Below are 21,391 nucleotides of genomic sequence, written 5' to 3' on the forward strand. Positions count from 1 at the left end.
CAATTTTTGTTGCCTTTACAAAATGTAACCCAGTCAAATTTTTTTAAGATTTTTGCCAAAATTTTGATGAAAAACTGTAGCAAATGAAATGTGATGTCTCTTTGGTCAAACTTATCTAAAAATGTACAGAAAAATTCATACAAATCGGTGAAATGTTGCACTAAAATTTTGATGGGAAAAATTACAGCACTCAAAGAAGGGTTAATATTTCTTCAAATCTTATAATTCACATGACCAGATTCTGCAATTTATCTCAGGGAGGTACAGAAAGTGGTTGTCTGTACAGTCACTGCAACCATCACCCTGACCTCTCACCTATACATGACAACACAGGTGTTCACATTTCCATAGTCTATGCTTTGTATTGTGTCATGAATATAAAAACTATATGCTCAGTGGAGTAACAGTACATGTTCATGCATGGTTTTTGCAATGAATATGTGCATCGTGTGTCAAAATCCCACACAGAATGTGTCGCTTTTGATAATACTCCGAATGGAAAATATTTGAAACACAGCTAAAGTTTTTTCTAGCAAGTATTATTGGAGGTAGCATATTATTTCTTGACCTTTGGTTACTCAATGGTGTATTTTTATGGACTATTGCATCAAAAGAATAGTGAATTCCATTTGATGCTAATCAGTCAGTGGTATAAATATCACTAGAGAACCATACTGCCACTGGTTGGAGTGTGCATATAGGTGTTAGTAACTAGTCCCCTCTGGGGGAAATCTGGAAGGGGACATTTAGAATGAGTTCAGTCCATCTGTGCATCTGTTTGTCATTCCAGAGCCGTTTCTCAGACAAATCTGTACGAATTCATTCAAATTTGTCACAAGTGTAGTATCCTGTAACAAACAAATGCACATCAACTTGTTTTATGATCCAATCCAACACGGTCAATTGCTTGTCACTTCATCTTAAAAAATTTTATGATTAGAGCTATTACTAAGACACCAATATGACTCAAACTATGGAAATATACCATAAACCATCACTCCAATCTATGTGTGTATTTCTTCCGATGCCACTGAAAATGAATATACTCTCTACCCAAAGAGAAAAATGAGATGATATTAGTTAATTAGTAATGTACATATTTTATAAACTTTCTTAATTAGTGATATTTCACTTGAAGGAGTTGACCAACGTTGATGAAAGTTGTTATGTGTATCGGTGATGTCCCAGACTTTCTGGCTCACATAAACAACACAACAGTCTCTATTGTCTTCTTTACACTTGTTCTCTATCACTATCTTTAACCTGTTCACCCCCAATTCCCTGTAAACAGGTCCACACTCTCCATTGATAACAATGGGTTTGGGCCAAACCATGGTGGTGAAAGGGTTAAATCCCATCAAAGAATCTAGAACAGGGAGGAATGCTTCATCCACCATGACTTGTTTTCAAATTTTGCCATGATAGATTATCCACTGTTCTCCATACTCAGTGAGAGGATGAGGAGATGACTTTTGATTCAAATGAAATTACTGTGAACACATAATATGAGTATTATCATTTAAAAATACATGTATTTGTTTAATTTCAAGATATTCATCATTTGCGTTCTGACAGAAACGATACTGTGAGCCTTAAATTTTGTATCTTAAGTAGAATTGATATCGAGTGATGTCACAGATTTGTCATTAAATATGCAAAAATAAATGAATAGTTGTCTGCACGTCTTTGCAAGTTTTTCAAGAAATTACACCGGAATGAGATAAACGGTACTTAGATACCAGCAGACATATAATTCAAACTTCCAAAACCATCTTTGAAATTTTTCAAGAGGAAACTGAAGCAAAACACAAAGAAGATGCAAAATTAATCCAAACTTCTGTTAGAAACAGCTTATGTGGTGTATACGATGCTTTATTTGGTATCAAATGTACAGTTATTGTAATCAGTGCCACCTACTCACATATTACGCAAGTACTTCATGTATCTCTTTAGTTGTGTCAAGTCCTGCATATATTTCATCATTATATCAAACTTCATGCACATAGCAGCTGATCAAATCTTATGTTTGATTTCAGGCTTTAGAATCATTTTACGCTTTTTATCAAGATCGAATTGGCAATATTCTGCGGTGGTTTAAAATCATTCATGCAGTCTTTGAGAAGGCAAATAAATCTGGTGAATTTGAAAGAATTCTATCTCCCTTGAGACGTAGCCAGTCGCTAGAAACAAGCTATCTTTGCAGGTGAGTTTTCTTTCAAATGTCAAAAAATGAAAGAAAATTGTATTATGTTATATATGATTATCCTGGTCTATTTTATTTGTTGAGATACGGCTATTTGCTCTATGCTATTATTTGATATGCTGTTCTTACTCTCTGCATATTTGGCAGTATTTTTTAAAATTGTGATTATCATTTTGTAACCTCCATTATCCATTGTCTTTCTTATAGAAATTTAAACATTTTATTTCCTGAACAAGAGAAGTCATCAGCATATTCTGCGGTCTCTCCAGCCACAATGACAGTTACCAATAACAGTAATAAAGCTTTATCTAGTGAGAATACTGGTGCAATTAACAGTAAATCTACCTCTCTCAGTTTGGTGAGTTGCACTTACAAAAAATGAAAGGTAGTCTAACAATCTTCCTCAAGTAATTTTGCGTATTTGATTTCCATTCATTGTGCCTTCAAAAGCAACTTTGGTATCGTAAGTGATATTTTTCACAAATACTGGCATTTATGTAGCCATATAGAGGGAATGGTGTGTGTAGTCATATCAATGAAGTTGTATTTTTTTCACATCGCTTGATATCTGTCACATTGCTTGATATCTGTCACAGTAACTGATATCTGTCACATTGCTTGATATCTGTCACACTGTTTGATATCTGTCACAGTAACTGATATCTATCACAGTGACTGATATCTGTCCAAAGAGATTGATACTATAACCATGGATCAGCATATTCGTAATTGTTGCCATGAACAGAAGTGAATGTTACACCTCAGCAGTTAAAGAATCCATACTGATCACTAACCTTGATGTGTAACTATTACTTTCATAAACTATATCATCATTATCATTCAGCACTTTATTCAGCATGTTTTCTTGTATTTTTTCCCTTTCAGTCCTCTGTACAACCATGGCAAAATCAATGTTTAAATACTCCTGTTAGTCTTCCTATGAATCCAAGTGTACCTTGTACAAGTGCAACCACTTCACAACCACTCCAAATCAACACACAGCAAACGATGCCAGGGTTACCATCTCGTCCGCAAATCCAACAGAAAGCTGGAACAAGAGCATGGGAAGGTAATCGTCACGGATTCACTTCAACTAATTCGCAATATGCTCCAACAACTACATCCTCTCCACATGTCAGTACACATGGTCTTCCTGTGATCAGTCATGTGACCAGTTTATCACCTGATGTGAGGATTGGAGGAAGTCATTACAAGCCAGATACAGTAATCCATTCCTCGGGTCAAAGTTCACCTCATGTTCAGCCAAGAACTGTGCAAGTCCAAAACACAGCACCTACCGTGGCAGTAGCAGCACAGCAGCCACAGAATAGTAACATGTACTGGAGACAACAATCTAGTCAGGTTGGAACTACCCAGCAATATGGACATCAAAACAGCTTTGCTGGAAGACCAGCCAGCCAGTCTGTATATAGCTACAATGATGGAGCTCAACCCTTCAATGAAATGCCATATCAGTATTCGCAGCTAAGAACTCATCCTGCCACTTCAAATCAACAACTCCCCCATGGTTACAATACAGTAGCAAGACAACCACTGCCTCAACACTCATACATGCCTTCAACTATTCCATCAACTGCCAGTGTTAACACAATGACACCTGTTACTGGTGCCACCAGACCAGTGAATACTAACAACAATGAACAGCCTACAATCAGAGCTTCAACCTGGCAACCACCAGCATTTCAACACACTACCATACCAACAACTCTCAATTCAACTCCGACCAACTCAGTACGTGGTCATGAATTTCAAAATCAACATCAAACCAGCAATAAAATACGAATAAATGAACTTGGAAATCTAATAGCTAATGTAATACAACAGAAGATCAATAACAGATCCCAAGACTCTGAAAATTTCTCCACTGTTTCCACATCACATGGCAGTAGCATGTTGACACCAGCTATACCGTCCAGAATGGTTAACATAAACAGAGTTGATAGACAAGCTGGCATTCCTGCTGGTGCAAATAGAGAGGTAGAAAGCATGCACAACAAGCAAACATCAAATGCTGCACACCAACCAGGCAGTAGCCGTGATCCAGTATGCAGTGGAATGGTGCAGAGTTCACAGAACGATGTAACATCTACTGTAACTTCAATGGTACATACAGAGACAATGCAGAGACAGTGTATTGATATAGAAAACACTGCCACACCTACACTTACATCAAGGCCATCTGAAACAAGAGTCCGTGAAATAACACAGAAAGATATTCACAGTAATGACCAGGTTGATGGGACAACTAGAATTGCCAAGAACTCCCCAAAGTCAGTGTCTTCTCATCCAGATTCTTCATCCAGGAGACAAGAAAACAAAGACCAACCAGATCCTGAGAAGAGTCCATCAACAATGACATCACAGTTTGGTAGTGACAAGCTCATGCCACCAGCATCAGATGAGATCTGCCAAACCAAGAAACAACCGTGCTACAGCGCAGCATCAATGATCTGTAAAATATGTAATGGTTGTAAATCAACCAGTTCTAGTCGCCAAGGCAACACTTTGAAATATTTTGTGAGCAATGACAAGTCTGGAGGTGACTCAGCAACTAAAGAGAGGTTTCCATGCAAATGTGCAAAGGTTTCTCAGGTTTCTCCAAGACAAACACGTAGCAAGAAGCGTAAACTTGAACAGCCAAAAAATCAGTTGCCCATGGAAAAGTATTTTTGTCCAAGGAAAACTATGGGAAGCCAATCACAAGAAGAAAACATGCAACTTGAAGTACAGAAGGATGTTGAAAAGGACAGGAAAAATAAAGAAAATATTTGTGGAAAGTTTACAATACCTAAAGGGTTAAAGGTGCCGGCTGACTTTGTTACAAATAGATATGCACTGGTTTCTGTTCAAAAGTTATCACAAAAGACACTGCAGCAACACACCATGAGAAATAGAAGATGTTAATTCTGTAATGCAGACAACAAAATTTGTATGGAATTGGTGAATAACATTTATATCATCAGTCAAAGGGTGCAGAATTATCAAACTTAAAGTGTTGTGAATCTATAAAATTGTTAGTATTTATGCAAAAAGACCCAAAATTCTAATTGTTTGCTCATCACTCAAAACTAATAACCATGTACTATCAGCATTTGACATTGTTGACTGTGTGATTAAAGCCAGGTAATTTGACATTTCTGTACTAAGAAGTCTTCACATCATTGTTAACATGATAACAAGTCATGTCTCTCAAGTCTCATATACATGTAGCTTGATGTTGAAAATTTTTGTACACATTACCAACTGAAATGGCAGCCAGGCCTTTGTGAACAGTCTTAGATTCATGATATGTGTTATGAGAGAAGAGAATAATGTTCAGGTCTGGATGTAATTTACGTCCTTTGTAAGTGTGAATTTTTCAGCTGAAAAAATGTAAAACAGATGACCACAATGGTCAAACAATATTCATGATAGTCAAGTGTTGATCTGTAAGGAATGCATTGAAGTTTGTAATCAACTTTTATTCAACGATTTGTGAATTTTACAACAGTTCCCCAAATTATGGGTCGTATCAGTTGCTGAGTTAATTTCAGTATATCATGTTTGATTTTGAATTTAAAGGCTAAGAAAACAGAGTCTTGACTGTTCAATTAATTGAGTGAAGAGTTATTTATTGATACAAAGTGTTGTTTGAAAATCCCACCCAAACTTATGCCGATGATCATTTACTAAAACTTAAGTTGTGGATCAATATTGTCCATGTCAGTGTAGTGTACATGATGTAGTAGGGAGCTGTGAAGGTTGTTAGGATTTGCTGTCATTGTTGTGTTACATGTATCATGCATCGATATTAATAGAAATCTACAACATTAAACATTAATGTACACAGGTGTCCCAGAAGCCTTAGTTTATGTAAATTGTCTTGTGAAAACATTTTATCGTGTCACTTTTTGCAGTGGTCAAATTTAATCTTCCTTTTTAGCTTTCAAAAAGAAAGGTGCGATTAAAGTATTGAACTAAATCATGATGACAAAATTTCTATGGTAGTTATTATAGGTCATGGTGAATTATGTCCAAACTGTGTAAAATGTAGTTGCAGAAATGACCTTGTATGTGATAACTGCCAGATACTTATTTTTAGTAGATAAAAAAACTTCTTCTAATACACATATAAAAAGAATATTGTCCAGATTTCAAACTTTAAATTGTTCATGTTGAAGTTCAATATCAGCAAGGTTCATTGGTTACCATGTTACACACAAGCATTGTTAGTGTCTGTCACATGTTGTAAATTTCCAATTACTTGTACCAGTTTATAATGTTTGTATTAACTCCATCAAGGATGACAAACACATCTATAGTGTCCTGTTTAAAATGCAATTTAAGTGTTCTATGAAAAACACAGCTGTTGTGTCCTGCTATTGCCATCCTGTTTACTACCTGAATTTGAACAAAAGTTTCTGATAGCAGTTGAAAGAAATTTCTGATAGGAATTGAAATTATCTTCACCTCTTTTATCTGTAATTGAAAATAGTTAAAGGCTTTCCTAAGCATTACTTGAACTTAGTGATCTGTTTTGTCATGGAGTTGAAATTATCAAGTTGCTTTTAGTGATGGTAGAAAGTAGTAACTGGTTATCTGCCAGAAATTGCAATCAGCACCCAGGCCATTTTTGTGTTAAGCATGGAATTACATGTTAGCAATCTTTACTGCTAGGAATTCAAATCAGTGTCTGTGGTGTTCTGCCAGAAATTGTAAGTAGCACCAATAGTGTGTCATAAATAGCAATCTTTTGTTCAAAATTGAAATTATCTACTGATTTTCTACCGGCCAGTTATGTTGAAATTACCTGTGGATCCATAGCTGTGGTGCTTTACGACTTTAACCCCTTCACCACAGCTGTGGTTGAGGCGTTAAAAGCCGCAAAAGTCAAATCAACCTGTAAAAGGCCGAAATCCTACCTGAATACACCACAGCAATGGACCCACAGCTATGTTAAAATTAGCTATTGATTTTCTACCGGCCAGTTATGTTGAAATATATTTTCCATAAAGAGTACTTCAATATTAAATTGTATACTTCATTTACAATAGTTGTAACAGTCAAAAACTGAATGGTTAACTTTCAAGATATAAGTTGATAAATATCCTAAGACATGATTATTTGATGATTATTGTAGTTTCATACTTTTTATGTTTTATATGAAAAGATGAGAAATTATTTTCAGGGAAATTTTTTACAAACAAGATTCAACATAATTATAATTATTTTCTACTGCCATTTCCTATTTTTCCGGATATATTGCATATTGCTAACTTTAGTTTAATTTTTCACAGTAAAGTTATTTGTGTGTTATGGTAGTATTTACAATTCATGTCATACATGAATATCAGATAGCTTCAACATGCTGGTTTTGCAAATTCTTGGTAATTCTATGTTTGTTTGAACACCAAATTTCTGATGTGTTGCATTAAACAAAACAGAATCACAGGTATTAACAGACTTTCACAGAGTTTTATTATCAGCAGTTCACAGTTTTGATGATAAAACTTGAGTAGATTCAGGGACTATTATTGGATAGAAAATTTGCAATGTTCCCACAATGCACCTGGTAAAATATATACTTTAGTCATCATATCAACATTTGTTCAATTTAAGTATTGACAAGTAGAAGAACAGAATAGAAAATTAAAGAGAAAATAATAAAAATTACAATATTTTAATTTTATTCATTAGCAATATCACATTTCATTTCATTTCATTTCATCTGTAATGTAAGTGTTTCAAGTACGTTCATAGAAGACAAGGGCTGCCTTTGAGTTGAACTGTGGAAACCTCTGATCTAAGCTCTTTTATAATTTATATGCACTTTGCTGAGAAGGTAAACAAGACTTTATTTGAAGCATAGTGCTGAAACAATAGTAGCTTACCCAGTTACTCATGCAGCAATTATTTCAATGTTGCTTGGTTCCATCTCATTCAATTCAAATATTTGTATCATATTTGTCATCAGGGTTCGTTTTGGACCCTATCCCAACATTCAGTGCGGCATTTTACAGCTAGCTTGTTTGGAACTCTTTTATTTCTAATTAGATTCTCATCACTTGTGATTTTGTATGCTTTAAATAAATTGATAATTTATGGTATATTGAGTACGTGTACATTGCATTGTGTATTCTTGCTGTGTGCATAGGATGCCTTTGATGAGACTATTCAAAAAACAATAACAATAACAAATTACTACAAGTTATAGATATGAAAGTTTAGTCCATGATTCATTGATTGCAATCAAGCTGTTGAAAGGAGTCTATTGAGACACAGTGTATGGCTCTATAGAGATACAAATGAAAGCTTACTATGTCGTCTTCAATTTTCCAAATTCATGTCAAGATTCAATCACAAAAGTTACTTTGATGTATCGGTGATGTTCCTCTTCACTGTCAAATTCACATTGATACCCTAACAACAACAACACCCCCCTCCCCCACCCCCACCCTCATGCATCAAATTCAAACAGTGGGAATGGGTGACTACCCTCCTTGGAAAAGACACCAGTGAGTAAGCTTATTCTCATTGTAATGATTGCAATATTTACAAATGCACAGATGAGTGACAAAATGAGCAATAGCAACAAATACAGATTGGTTTTTTGTTCTCAAAGCAGAGAAATAACACCTGAATTGTCATGAATAAACTCTGCAATGTTTCTATCAGGAAGTACACCAGCAAACCTGTCAGGAAATCAACATGTATGCCTAACATGTGTTTTCCATGTGTTATCAATGCAAAGCTAATATGCAAGGAAAGGTTAATGACCCTCTTAGTAATTCATTACTGAGATAGGGGAGAGAACACCAATGTCTGCCAGTAGTTGGAGAGACAGCTCCCCTATCTTGGTGAATATTCTACAATGAGATAAATCCTCATTACCCAGTACAAGCTGCAGCAATTCACAGTAAGTGAAACTACCCACAATTCCCCTTGATTTGTGTGCTCAGACATTATTTGCTAAAAGCTTCTTCAATTTTATCAGTTTCTGAACAATTTGAAACTTAGAATTTAATATAAGGATTATTGGTTAAAACTATGTTCCAAAAGTATTGATCAGGTTTAAAATTCAGGAGTAAATTGAATAAGAATTCGATGTTTGTAGGTGCTAAAAATTGTACGGTACACTTGTCAAAGTAAAGTTATCAGCAACTAAGATGGTCTCATCATACCACCTGTCAGACATGTTAATTTCCTTTGTTACAAACATTCAAAAAAATCAATACCCTTTCTTTTGCCAACACAGATGCAACTTATTTCCTTAGTTTCCTTGAAAATATTGCATATGGCTGTCAAAAATCTATGTTGACAAAATCACAAAATTGCTATCTCCTCTTTGGAAAATGGGTTGATCTACTCATTATTCACAGTGAGAAATTAGAGAATTATGATTATCAAAACTATGGTCCCAGAATTTTGAAATATGGACCGAGTTGTTCTGTGTACAGAAGAAATTTGCTTCAGTTCAGTGAGTGATCTCCGTGTGTACAGATCATGGAAGATTGTGGGTAGCCTCACTTACTGTGCAATTGTCCTTGTTCAATGAAATTCTTTCCATGCATACAGGCATATGTTCTTTGAAGAAAAAAGTTGCTGACAACCACTATACTAGGTACAACATGTTTAACAGGATTTGGTTTAAAAAATCACAGACTTGAATCAAGTCTTACTAGGGTACACACCTTCAATTTGATTATTCACCGGAAAGGTATAAAATCGATGTGCTTGCCATACTGCCCCTTAAAACAATTGTGACAATTCTTTTCTATATTTGAAAGAAAAAACATACTCTTCTGATACTTTTAATTCCTATTTTGGTATACACACACACATATAATATGTGTGTACTATATATATATATATATATATATATATATATATATATATTTTACCATATTTTCTTATCAATAATGGCATTTTAGCCTCCACAAAATTTTAGTAAATAATACAGTCAAGTGTTAAGTCTGTCTGTCGTCTAAATTTTGTAACATTTTCATCGGAATGTAATGCTGAAGGTGACTTGTACAAATTTTGTCTCTTTTCAAAGATATTTAATGGGAAATAGTTGTTGCATGCCACACCCATTGAAAAACCAAGGCAATCTATTTTTTTTCTAAAAAGCAAGTGTAATTTAATGTTTTTCCTCACAACTGAAATGTGTTTTTTGTCTGGTGTAATTTCCTTAATTCACCCATTAATTTCTTTGTTTTACTAGGTTAATACTAGGTTAATCACAAACGAATTAAGTATTTCATCTGTTATCATGCGATAGAGGACAGCTATGATGAAACACATTTCAATGTTTACATCTTGTTAGTAATAAGACCAGCTTTGGTGTCCGTAGTACGTATACACATTTAACGGTCATGATGAGTGAGTGCCATACCGGTATTTACAAACAATGATGTCTCTGTATTAAGCAACTCAATATCTTACTTATTACAAGATTACGTTGGTCGTTATACATTCCTTTGGTGTTTCATCGTACCATGGTGTGTGTTGCCCACTCCTATTAATTGGTGACAAATTCTGTCAGTTTGCGAATTTTTCTGAATCCTTCTTGACTCGAATATATTCTGTAATTAAATTATAACACTGATTGTAAACGTCATCTTTGCTATCATCACCTACGTGCAGTTTGAAGTTTTTGTAAAGTTTCCGTTACTTTGCATCTCCTTGAGAGCATTTTTCACTGAAATGATGAATGTTCCCAGGCTGGCCTGAATGCATACCTGGTCCAGTTAAATGTTAACATTGTCGTCAATTTTACATGAATGTAGTGTTTTCAACAGATGAATAACACGTGTTCTTGTCGCGTGTCTTTTATCAAAACCGTTAATACCGGTAGTATATGATTACATCTGATAATTATTGCTATAAGAAGGTTTACGAATTATCACCATCTGCACTGTCACACACGCCTTGAAGTCTTCGCCGCGGCAAAGAGTCACCGAATTCGTATAATTTTGTGTTTTGACAAAGAAATATGAAGTTATCTGCACTACTGGTATTGATCGTTGTGAGTAGCCACAGTCTGCTTGCACAAGGTAAGGTGTAAACGTTTGCAGCAAAACCCTTGATTCAGTGATGACTTTCGACAGACTTCACCTGTTCTTAAGTATCAATGTTCTTACGCAATTTAAGCTGTCAACCATCCATTATGATAAAGAGACACTCAAATGTAATACGTTATGAAAACATGAACATTACCATTCAAACGTACTTCTTGTCTCTTTGATAGAACAGTTATCATACTCTATTCCAGCTCAGCTTGACGATTAACTATTATACAGAATTAGAATAACATTCTGTACAATTTGTTTATATTGCAATAAGTTGCACACCGAAAAAAATTACATCGAAATCAATCTGTCATTCAGCATTAATCCTATCACATGTAAAGTGTCTACTATACCATTCATATTCTAGTTACCTTCCAATATTCACTCACAACAGCTTAGCTAAAGTTTACGTTAGTCGCTTTTCATGTGGCAGGAACTTTATGTTTGAGATAAACCAAGTATTGAGTTTTTCAAATATCTATCGACAAGAGAGCTTAGCGCAGTCACATTCAATGCCTAAACATAGGCACACCTTTTGTCATTCGTTACGTCATCAACATTTTCACCGACCAATCACGTCATTAGATTCGCCAGAAGAAGTCGTTATACATCAGTCGTCGTTTTCCAAATTAAATTCACATATGCTGTACAGTGGATGTATTCTTTGAGTCGAAACGTATGGGTTATAACCATAGTATTTTAAGCACTTCAAATATCGAAGTGTTAGTTGAAGGAATACCAAGTGATCGAGAAAAAGAAGAGAATAAAGAAGAGAATAAAGCAGATATGATTAACCCAGTTGAGCGTTGTGACTACCAAAGGCCTTGTCGTCACATCAAAGGACATAAGGTGCATCCTTGGATAGGAAATCCCATCTTTGGGACGCCCGCTAGATTAAAATCTTTCCGATGATTTTATTTTGGTAAAAGAGCATCGAGATATTTCTAAGAGAATAAAGTAACTTCTCTGTTATAATTCTGTATATAAGGATCTCACATGGCGACTTCCTTCAGTGAGAGACCTGAAATTACAAGTGTCTTGTTGGCATGAGTCAATTACAGCAAAAGAAGAGTATTCGTTTATCACTTAATAATTCATAAACTGTCTTGATGTGCTTTCTTTCAAAATTTCATTACGTTCATGGACTTTTATAGTCTGCTTTCATTTGAAACAACGCTTGACCTCCATCTTGTTGTGACTCCAATGCCGTATTTGCACCCTATTGTTGAATTCAAGTATTTGAATATTTTATAGTTATTTCAATCGTCCAAACTTTGCATTTTCGGTTCGAAGACTTTCATTCTGTACGTTTCGAGCGAGTGTATAGTTGACACATTTTCCATTGTAAACCTCCACTTACATTAGGCTGGCCTCCATAGTTTGTGCATGGTGTATACTTTCCTGTGTAACAAGACTGAAAGAACAAAATGCAAATTTTGTTGCATATGCATAATTAATGTGATAAATGTTTGTTCATTATTGCCTGTGTTTGTGTATTGTTCGTGTCTGAGAAAACATTCCGAAAGGTTGGTGTATGCTAATGCCAGTATACTGAAGTTTGCAAAAATATTTTACGCTGTTGATATTCGCAATACCCTTCGGACAAGCACAGTAACCTCTCATACCTGTTACTGAAACCTTTCCTTAAATCAAAAAGTTGTCAAACATGGATTTAAGTAGGATTTATTTATTATCATACGTCTACCGCTTGAAGTTTTACGATTAAGCGAGAAATCATAGGCAGTTATGAGGAGTTGAAAGATGACTTATTGTCCATCCAATTGGACCATTAGACCATGGTTTCGACCACGAAAACAACAGTCTAGCTTGTCCAGCTTAGGATCTCTGCAGCTTTCCATCCAGTATTGAAATCATCAACTTAGGGTGTCCATTTCAGGTATACCATTATACTACAGCATTACCTTAGCCTGGAAAGAACACCACAGCTGATATCTACATGTACCTGTTGCATGGATTGGTGTTCTCAACATTTGTCAGATTTGCCACCATAATTCACAGTGTGTGTCTGCTTTGAATGTCTGACCTTCTACGTAATGGTAGATCTGATTTTACATGTAACTGACCAATGAATAACTCCATCACCATTTAGTAATCAATGCATAATCCCAGCTGAATGTTTGCGGCTAAACGTATTTCCGAGTGTCTTTAAGGTTTTTTATAAATCCCTTCGTTACATGGCCACAGAAACATTATTAATCATGGAACATTTAGACTTACATCCATGAATGCACAATATACGAACCATAAAAATAATGTCAGGTTCAATTTATTACGATGTAAATGTGTTTGTTTGGCTTAAAAATTGTATTCAATATTATTGTACACAATTTATTATACCTATTTTGAATATATATGTGTCTTATAGGCCAAGCATTGACAAAGAAAAGTTAAAATTCATGTAAATCGTTACTAAAATTTTCTTCACTTCATGATCCTTTCATAGATTCATGTATCAATCGTTGTGGGTTGAATTTCGATTCAAGTTATTCCTGCCAGTGTAACGATGGATGTGTTAATTACGGTGACTGCTGTGCTGACTATGACAGTCTCTGCCAAGGTAAAGTGTAACGTTCCTGATATTGCATGTTGATTTGCTGAATGTTACATGCAATGAGGGTGTAATAAGCATTACATTGCATGTTGATTTCTGGTAAAGAGGGTCGATCATGGCCATTGCATAAAGTGAACATTATTGTAGGTATTATGTTTTTGAAAATGTGGTGACCCCCCCCCCCCCTTTCCTACCAGTGAAAAAGCGATGACCCCCTTCGCGGATTCCAAAATTAGGATGACCCCCCTGGATTTTGCCGGCCCCCCGGCCGTAAAAACTGAACGGTCCCTAATGAATAACTGACCTGGCCATCACTGACACTGGATACCCTCTCCACAACATCTCCATCTTGTTCGATCAAGTTCCTTCCACGTGACTTCACTCAGTCTATCTGTATTGCGTCAAGTTTCAAAGTAACTGCTTCATTTTGAGATACCCGCAAATTTTATCGAAAGGAAAGAATATGCATTAATCTGAGCAGCCATGATGACAAAATGTACTCCTTGTCCTACAAACATCTTACTATTATCTCAGCACGGCTGAACACATGATGTTTGTCATCTGCTATGTTGTTTGTAACAGTACTTAGCTGCACTCTGTTCCTCTGTCGTCGTAGCTTATGGTTCTCAATGTCGTAACTATGGTTCCTGGTTCTCGATACTGTTACCATGGTGATCTGTGCAGTCACCGTAGGGTTCCGTGTTGTTACTATGGTGATTTGTATAGGATTGTAACCGTAGTGATATACCATAACCATAGTTCTCCGTATTGCCGTGCTGTCACTGATTTATTCCCTAAAATTTTCTCACCCTGGTACACCATTGACCTCTCAAGTACACCATCGATCATTTGGATTTTCACGACAGCGTACTTATGACCACAACTGTCAACTTTAGTCTATCGCACTTGTTAACAGCCTGATCACTTTTCACTTGTTCTAGTAAATAAGGATGGTTGATATTTACAGTTCGATCAAACTGTAAATTTTATACTCAAAAGTTTTACTATTAAAGTCCATAAAAACACACAACAATTATTGTATAGGATTTAACAACTACTTTTGAGGATTTTGAAATTTATGAGTGTGAAAGTGGACGTTAGTACATTTGTAAAGCAAGGATAATAGTTCCGAGAACAAAATAATGATTAAACGTAAGAAAGTACTAATTTCACTGACCACACACAGAATCAATCAGACTTAGGAATTTTTTACATCAAACCTTTCAAACAGGTTCCTCTGACTCGTGTCAGGGACGGTGTGGTGAGCAGTACGACAGAACCAATCCTTGCCACTGTAATGACCTCTGCGGTCAATACGGCAACTGCTGTAGTGATTATACCTCTGAATGTGGTAAGAATGTATTCTTTTCTATTGATGGTGGAAATCGTAGCATGGACAACAACAACAACAACAACAACAACAACAACAACAACAACAACAACAACAACAACGGATGAGAGGGAGGCGAAGGAGGATTCAATCTAGCGATATGATAATTCAAAGTTGCATGTTTTAATCTTCCATTCAAATAATTACATATAACAAATCCAGTACGTAATTTAAGAAAACAAACGATGAATTTATACAGAGTACTCACAGAATTCAAAGAACTGTCTCCAGGTATACTTGTATGTAATACAGGAATATCAATATTGTGTAAGAATTTCAGCGTGTTCTGTCAGTGTTTGTGTCCTTGTGTATGTTTGTGTGTATGTGTTTGTCTTTGTGTCTGTCAGTGGACGTGTACGTATGAAATCGAGTCGAAGTGCAGTTGTTAAATTGCTTCATTGATATTTTAGATAGTTCCTTAAAGAAAGTTAAAACGACACTGTGACAGTCGTCTGAGATTCAAATGATTACAATACTGCGCGTTTCTCTCGTTTTAAAGCAGAAAATATCTAACAGGATGTTTTCTGAACCCTTTGAAATGTTGAATCCAAGGGGTAATTTTTCTCTCTCTTGTTAGTTGCAAACAGCTTATGTTTGATGGTGTGTAGCAAACGTTGTGTGTTCAACACAAATACCAAAGCGTACTCTTCACTAGTTTCAACAATTTTACAGATTCGTCAAATTCATGTAAAGGACGTTGTGGTGAGCAGTATGACAAAACCAACCCGTGTCATTGCAATGATCTCTGCAGTCAATACGGCAATTGTTGTAATGACTATGGCGCTGAGTGCGGTTCGCCAGGTATGCATCATTAAATCCTTCCAAAGATATTGTCCACGCAAGAAGCTGGAAATTCTATGCAAATTGAAAGAAGCATGAGGAATGAGATATTCATCACAATATTTATCACAAAATCCTCCGCCATTATTAGAAAATTTACACAAATGGAAATAAAAGACACATAGTCTTTGAAATTCGTGTGGGGTTAGAATCGATCTGATAGAAATCAGATGTAAGGCTTGGGGCTCGTTCGCTATTATCTTTGCTGTGGGTCCTCACTTCTCTGCAGGGCTGTGGGGACAGATGACATGAAGAGGAAGACGAGAAATACAAGTGAAGATCGAGCTTATCTCGTCATCTGATTTAAATTTAAGTTGGACAGAGTCTCTGTTTTCTAATGACACTTTTTCAACGGTATGATCAAATCAAGTTGCTAAGCATTAAATGTAGGAGTAATGCATCACCTTTGTATTGAAGGACTGGATGGATTGTCAGAATTGGTCAATAACATGTGGAGTAGTGACGTCAATGCCGCCGATGACGGTGATATCTCACTCAATGTACAAGGATTAATTACTGACACGTCAGACAAGACGGACAGAGCTCCTGGAAAGTGAGTCACAAATACAGTTTTATGATCCCTCATATAATCAAGCTTCTGACCAAAAGTGTGAAGTTTCCATTGTAAACGCATGGCAACCAGTGGCATTTCAGACTTCTACCACAATTAATTTTGATATCAAATTGATCTTACTGACTCATCCAAGTAAATGGCAATATGGTACAAGACGATCAATACTAATTAACATATGAATCAGTGGTGGCTTGAGTAGGAAACATCTGCGTTATAGGCAATGCTTTTGTTCTGATTGGTCCATTAAAATACTCACACCTAGTTGACAAGTATTAATTATCTGTACACGTGGACAGTTCTCCATTTCATTCGGGTCAAAGCCCTCATGAAGGATGGTTTTGATGTACTTCTTGGACTTTCGAAATGTGAATATGACAGTGACGTTGAGTGGTGTGTTTCCCAAATTAACATTTCCCATTTTGATACTGTCTCCATAGAACATGACTTGCAGAAAATAGTAGAACTTAAAAATTATAAGAATTGTCACGTGTTGCCAAACTTAATCCAGTAAAATCTATCATGTCCCTTTTCATGATTGATTCGTGATCATTTAAAGTGTTGAGTTCAGCCTTGCGGTGTAGTTTATAGATTTTGTCTCTCAGACATGCTTTTAAAACAGTACAGCCTATCTGTACTTCCTCCTTGCATTTCTTCCATGCACACGCTCCAATCTATTATCCAATACGGTTCTTGTAGGGGGTTAAATTTCTATAATATCGGTCATATTCACATAAATCATAGATCGGTCTTGCTTGCCTTGTCCTACAACCAGTGTTAATCATCCAAACCAGTGTTTCCGAATAACAAACTTGAAAAACGCACGTCAACATATAGTTTGAAAACCGATTGCCTATATCACGATAAAAAATCGATCATTTATTTCGTACTTTGTTCTTACCCTCCCGCGTTGACTTATTGACAAATTTACAAGTTAGAAGCGGCAAGAAATATGCCCTCAATGTCAAAACACTACTCGCCAGATTTCTTTTTGAGGAATAAAGAAATTTTACAATTTTCCCGTCAAAATGCGACCATAGAACACAAAAAGTCCCTTCGTTTGTAAACTGAAGAGATATCACGTGATCTGAATGGTTTGTGCCTTTGTACTGGCTTTATCCAATGTAAGTGAAAAAACGCATTTTACCCACTTTCCCTGTAACTATCAAAGTTCATTCACCCCATACCAATAGAAAGTGTCGAGTTAACTTGTTGAAGCAAGTTCTTGTCGTGTAAATCTCACCAACACTTGCTTTGCTTTGCAAGCTTTTGATGTGTTGGTCAGCGCTTTAATTATAATCCACCATCTTTTGTGTAACGGCATTTAGGCCTACCTCCATCTGGCAGGTTTGTTTATACCGGTGAGATTGGACAGGTGGGGAGTGAGAGATTGCAAACTTGTAGGTGGGAGGGGAGATTTTCCAAATCCTTGAACAAATGTTTGTCGCGTGATTTTTCCCTGTATGTTGCAGACAGCGCCCGCTTCTAAATATGTGAATTGGTCTAACAGGTGTGTAAACCATATCACCAATGACGAGCACCACGTTCCGCGCTACACGTCCGTTTGCTAGAATGACCGTTGAGGACGCACCACTGTAAAGTAGCCGATATCGCTGCGTAGAGAAAGAGTGGTTATGAGAGTCTAGCCAAATCCTACCCTAGCCACTGCGAGATTTGTACGTTGACACAAACAGGGGAGGACGATCTTCTACTCGACTAACGGCAGTTTACTAAAGACGTTTCTGAAAAACGTGACTGAACTTAAAAATTCTGTTGTGTCCCTTAGTCAAGGTTGCACAATGCCCTTCACCGTAAAATACACATGTTAATCAAATAACCGATCATTTTTATTTCAGACTTTTCACTTACTTCAACGAGGCTGTTCTTAATAAAGCCAGCTACAAAGCAATGGTAGATTTGTTCGATAATTACATCCGTGCAACTGGCACTTCGGAGTCTGATTCTTTTTCTGAGAAATCCGAAATTGAATCATTCTTGGACGAAGTCATGAACTCCAAGGTTATGATACTGGCCCATGACTATCTGTCTGGCAAAGGTATGTTGTCTGGAATTTCTAAAATACTTGTATCTTGTAGTGTCTTAAACAAAGTGAACTCTTTATACAGTATTGTATTGGCTGTATTCACAGCAAAATCAGTAAACTGGTGTAGACGTGTAATATCAACACGGCAACTAACTTTTATTATTGTTTTTATTTATCTGTTCAAAGATTGTTTTTAATAAATCATTTTGACTGATTATTATCGTCAAAGAAGTAATACTTGTAAAATGAGATGTTCTTGTTGCGAAATTTACATATGGTGCAACCTTGAAATTAATGTCTTGATATTATCGTCATCTTTATTTGTGTATTAACGACTAGAATTTATTGCTAAACAACCTAAATTGGTTCCAAAGTGAAATTTTATTCAACCTAAACAAAAGCGTCAGATACTTTTTATCTTGTATTGGATCGAAGTAAAAATAGTCAAACGTCACGTGTCAGGCATTTCTATTCGACAAAGGGCTTGTTGTTAATTTCAGGATTGGCAAGTTCAAACATCAATGCATTTCGTGAAGAGGTCAAATCGATGTGGTTCACTCATTATTCCCGAACTACAAGCAGTGACTCATCAGGTTTTGAACACGTGTTTGTTGGAGAAGTGAAAAACGGAGCCGTGTCTGGATTTCATAATTGGATTCAATTATATCTCCAAGAGTCATCTGGTAACTTGGATTACCATGGTTACATCGAACAACAAGACGTACGTTAATATCATCCACTCGTATTAGTTAGTGTATTTGGTTCTGTATAGTGTGGGACATTGCGTTTGTGTAATTTTAGAAGTCCCAATCGATGTTCTATACTGCCAACCTTTTTATGTCAATTTTTATGTTTCTGTTTTCTCTTTAAAAGAGCAGACGTTGAAGTGATCACATCCGATAATCTTCATGTCATAAAACCATTCAAACGTATCGTACTGTTACCCCAGTATTCTACTCTTCAAATTTCAAGACAAATGTATCCGAAACGCATCCAGTTTCGGAAACGAACAGAGTTATTGAATTACCACAGTATTGTTACTACAATGCAATAAACAAGAGCTACTGCACGCGTTTATACGTCGAATTCACATTTTGCAATATTGGTACTGAATCATCTGTTCATTGAAACCACATGCAGACCATTTCAACTCATGTGACCACTTAAACTTATTAATACATTAATTTTACCATACATGTATTGTAAACACAATATCCACCAGTCTGTTAAACACCTTCCCTTCCTTTCATTACCACTGCTTTCATTCCATCACCGTGACGTCACAGCCTAAATAGTCTCGTGTGCCCAGTCTTTTGAAAGTGCCATTTAGTAATCCTTACCGTTCCATTTTTATTTTCAAATGCTTCAAAACGTCACCACACTCACTCACACACTCACTAAGTCTTTCGACAGTGACGAAGCAAAAATTTTATTCAATGATCGTTCATCGTCATTAACAGTATAGGCCTATAAAACCACATTATTGTCATTAAAATCATGGTACCCATTGAATTCCATGGATCTGATCGCTCCATCCGAATAGTTTGTGTCAAATATTTCCGATAGATGCCAAATTTCCATATTCAAACGATGAGATCAGATCGAAACCAAGGCAATATTCTAAGTGCTCACTGTAAGATGTGGACGTGACACACGAGAATTACTGCCGCAAGGTGGCGTTTATTCGTATGAATTCCAGTTCAGTCTAGTTGAGGTATAACCGTATGGCTGTTCACTGAATGTGTTCTACGTTGATATAGGTACTTGATGCGTGCACTTTGAGAGGGAGTTGATTACAATTCTGTCTGTAGATAGTTCTGACGATTCGTGTTATAGATATGTACATATTTTAAAACTGAGAATGTTACCATCTTTTCATTTTTAATCAGAATGGCGTCCTTAGTATGCAGTTCCAGTGGGACGGGTACCACAAATCAATCACATCTGTGTTTATGAAGAGAAGTCCAGAGTTTGAGATGGCGCTGTTTACAGTGTGCTTCTTGGAGTTCCCAGACAGTCTCTGTAGGTTTGACTTGAACGGTTCTCAAGTATCAGTCCAGACCTGGACGATGTACTCAGACTACGTTGGAAGTGCCTACGTCATGTAATCTGCAATGAACTGATCAATAGAAGTAAAAGAGTTGACTCATGGCATTGTTGATTTCAACACTGATCTAATTCCACAGTAAATAATAAATAGTATGTGCTATAAGCAAAGTTCATACATATAATGTGATAAAGTTGCCGATTTCATTTTAATTTTGTATGTACCTGAGAGCCTCAAGCTTGAAATGTGATGATATGTACGTATATTATTGGAAATGAGAGTTATAATGTTATGTTCTTGTCTTCGTCTATCCTACTTTGTGTTGCTGACTATCATGAAATCTTTGTCACTCGTTCACTGCTCTCTTCTTTTCTTAAATTAAAAAGTCCGAAATGCAAGCATGTTGTTGCTGACTCTGCCAACAGTTTATTTCCGTCCCCGAGTAATGCTAAACTAATAAATGATCCATTGACTGCATTATTATCTCCGGATTGGAGACCATAATATTCGTTTTCGCTCAAAACAAAAGTTTATCTCTACATTGATTGTTGGCCATCTGTTATATCCCACGATTTGTACAGAAGTCTTGATAAAACTAGAATTCAATTGAAGTATAACCTTAGGGCACCAGTGTTGTGTAGCAGTTCGTTAAT

General features: G+C 36.2%; 2 protein-coding genes across 4 annotated transcripts in view; both read left to right on the plus strand.

The window, feature by feature from the left end:
• LOC139132793 (uncharacterized) overlaps positions 1-8,314 on the plus strand; it is a 53,248-nt gene extending 44,934 nt beyond the window's left edge. For all 3 annotated transcript variants that reach the window (XM_070699051.1, XM_070699053.1, XM_070699052.1), the window contains 3 exons: positions 2,037-2,203; positions 2,411-2,561; positions 3,089-8,314. In XM_070699051.1, the coding sequence (XP_070555152.1) occupies positions 2,037-2,203; positions 2,411-2,561; positions 3,089-5,128 (2,358 nt within the window). In that variant the 3' untranslated portion in view covers positions 5,129-8,314. The remainder of the gene's footprint in view (positions 1-2,036; positions 2,204-2,410; positions 2,562-3,088) is intronic.
• A 2,691-nt stretch (positions 8,315-11,005) lies between these two features.
• On the plus strand, positions 11,006-21,030 carry LOC139132794 (uridylate-specific endoribonuclease-like). The gene is made up of 8 exons (XM_070699054.1): positions 11,006-11,259; positions 13,739-13,852; positions 15,078-15,197; positions 15,909-16,037; positions 16,494-16,629; positions 18,504-18,703; positions 19,192-19,412; positions 20,581-21,030. The coding sequence occupies exons 1-8, from the start codon at positions 11,199-11,201 to the stop codon at positions 20,797-20,799; spliced, it is 1,200 nt and encodes a 399-aa protein (XP_070555155.1). The 5' UTR covers positions 11,006-11,198; the 3' UTR covers positions 20,800-21,030.
• The last annotated feature ends 361 nt before the right edge of the window (positions 21,031-21,391 follow it).

The sequence above is a fragment of the Ptychodera flava genome, chromosome 5 (assembly GCF_041260155.1).
Source record: "Ptychodera flava strain L36383 chromosome 5, AS_Pfla_20210202, whole genome shotgun sequence".
In the NCBI taxonomy this organism is placed as follows: domain Eukaryota; kingdom Metazoa; phylum Hemichordata; class Enteropneusta; family Ptychoderidae; genus Ptychodera; species Ptychodera flava.

Excerpts from the sequence above, each read along its gene's own strand:
- LOC139132794 (XM_070699054.1), top strand. The coding sequence starts at position 11,199 with ATGAAGTTATCTGCACTACTGGTATTGATCGTTGTGAGTAGCCACAGT. Across the intron at positions 11,260-13,738 it reads CCACAGTCTGCTTGCACAAG|ATTCATGTATCAATCGTTGT; the intron begins GTAAGGTGTAAA and ends ATCCTTTCATAG. Across the intron at positions 19,413-20,580 it reads GTTACATCGAACAACAAGAC|AATGGCGTCCTTAGTATGCA; the intron begins GTACGTTAATAT and ends ATTTTTAATCAG.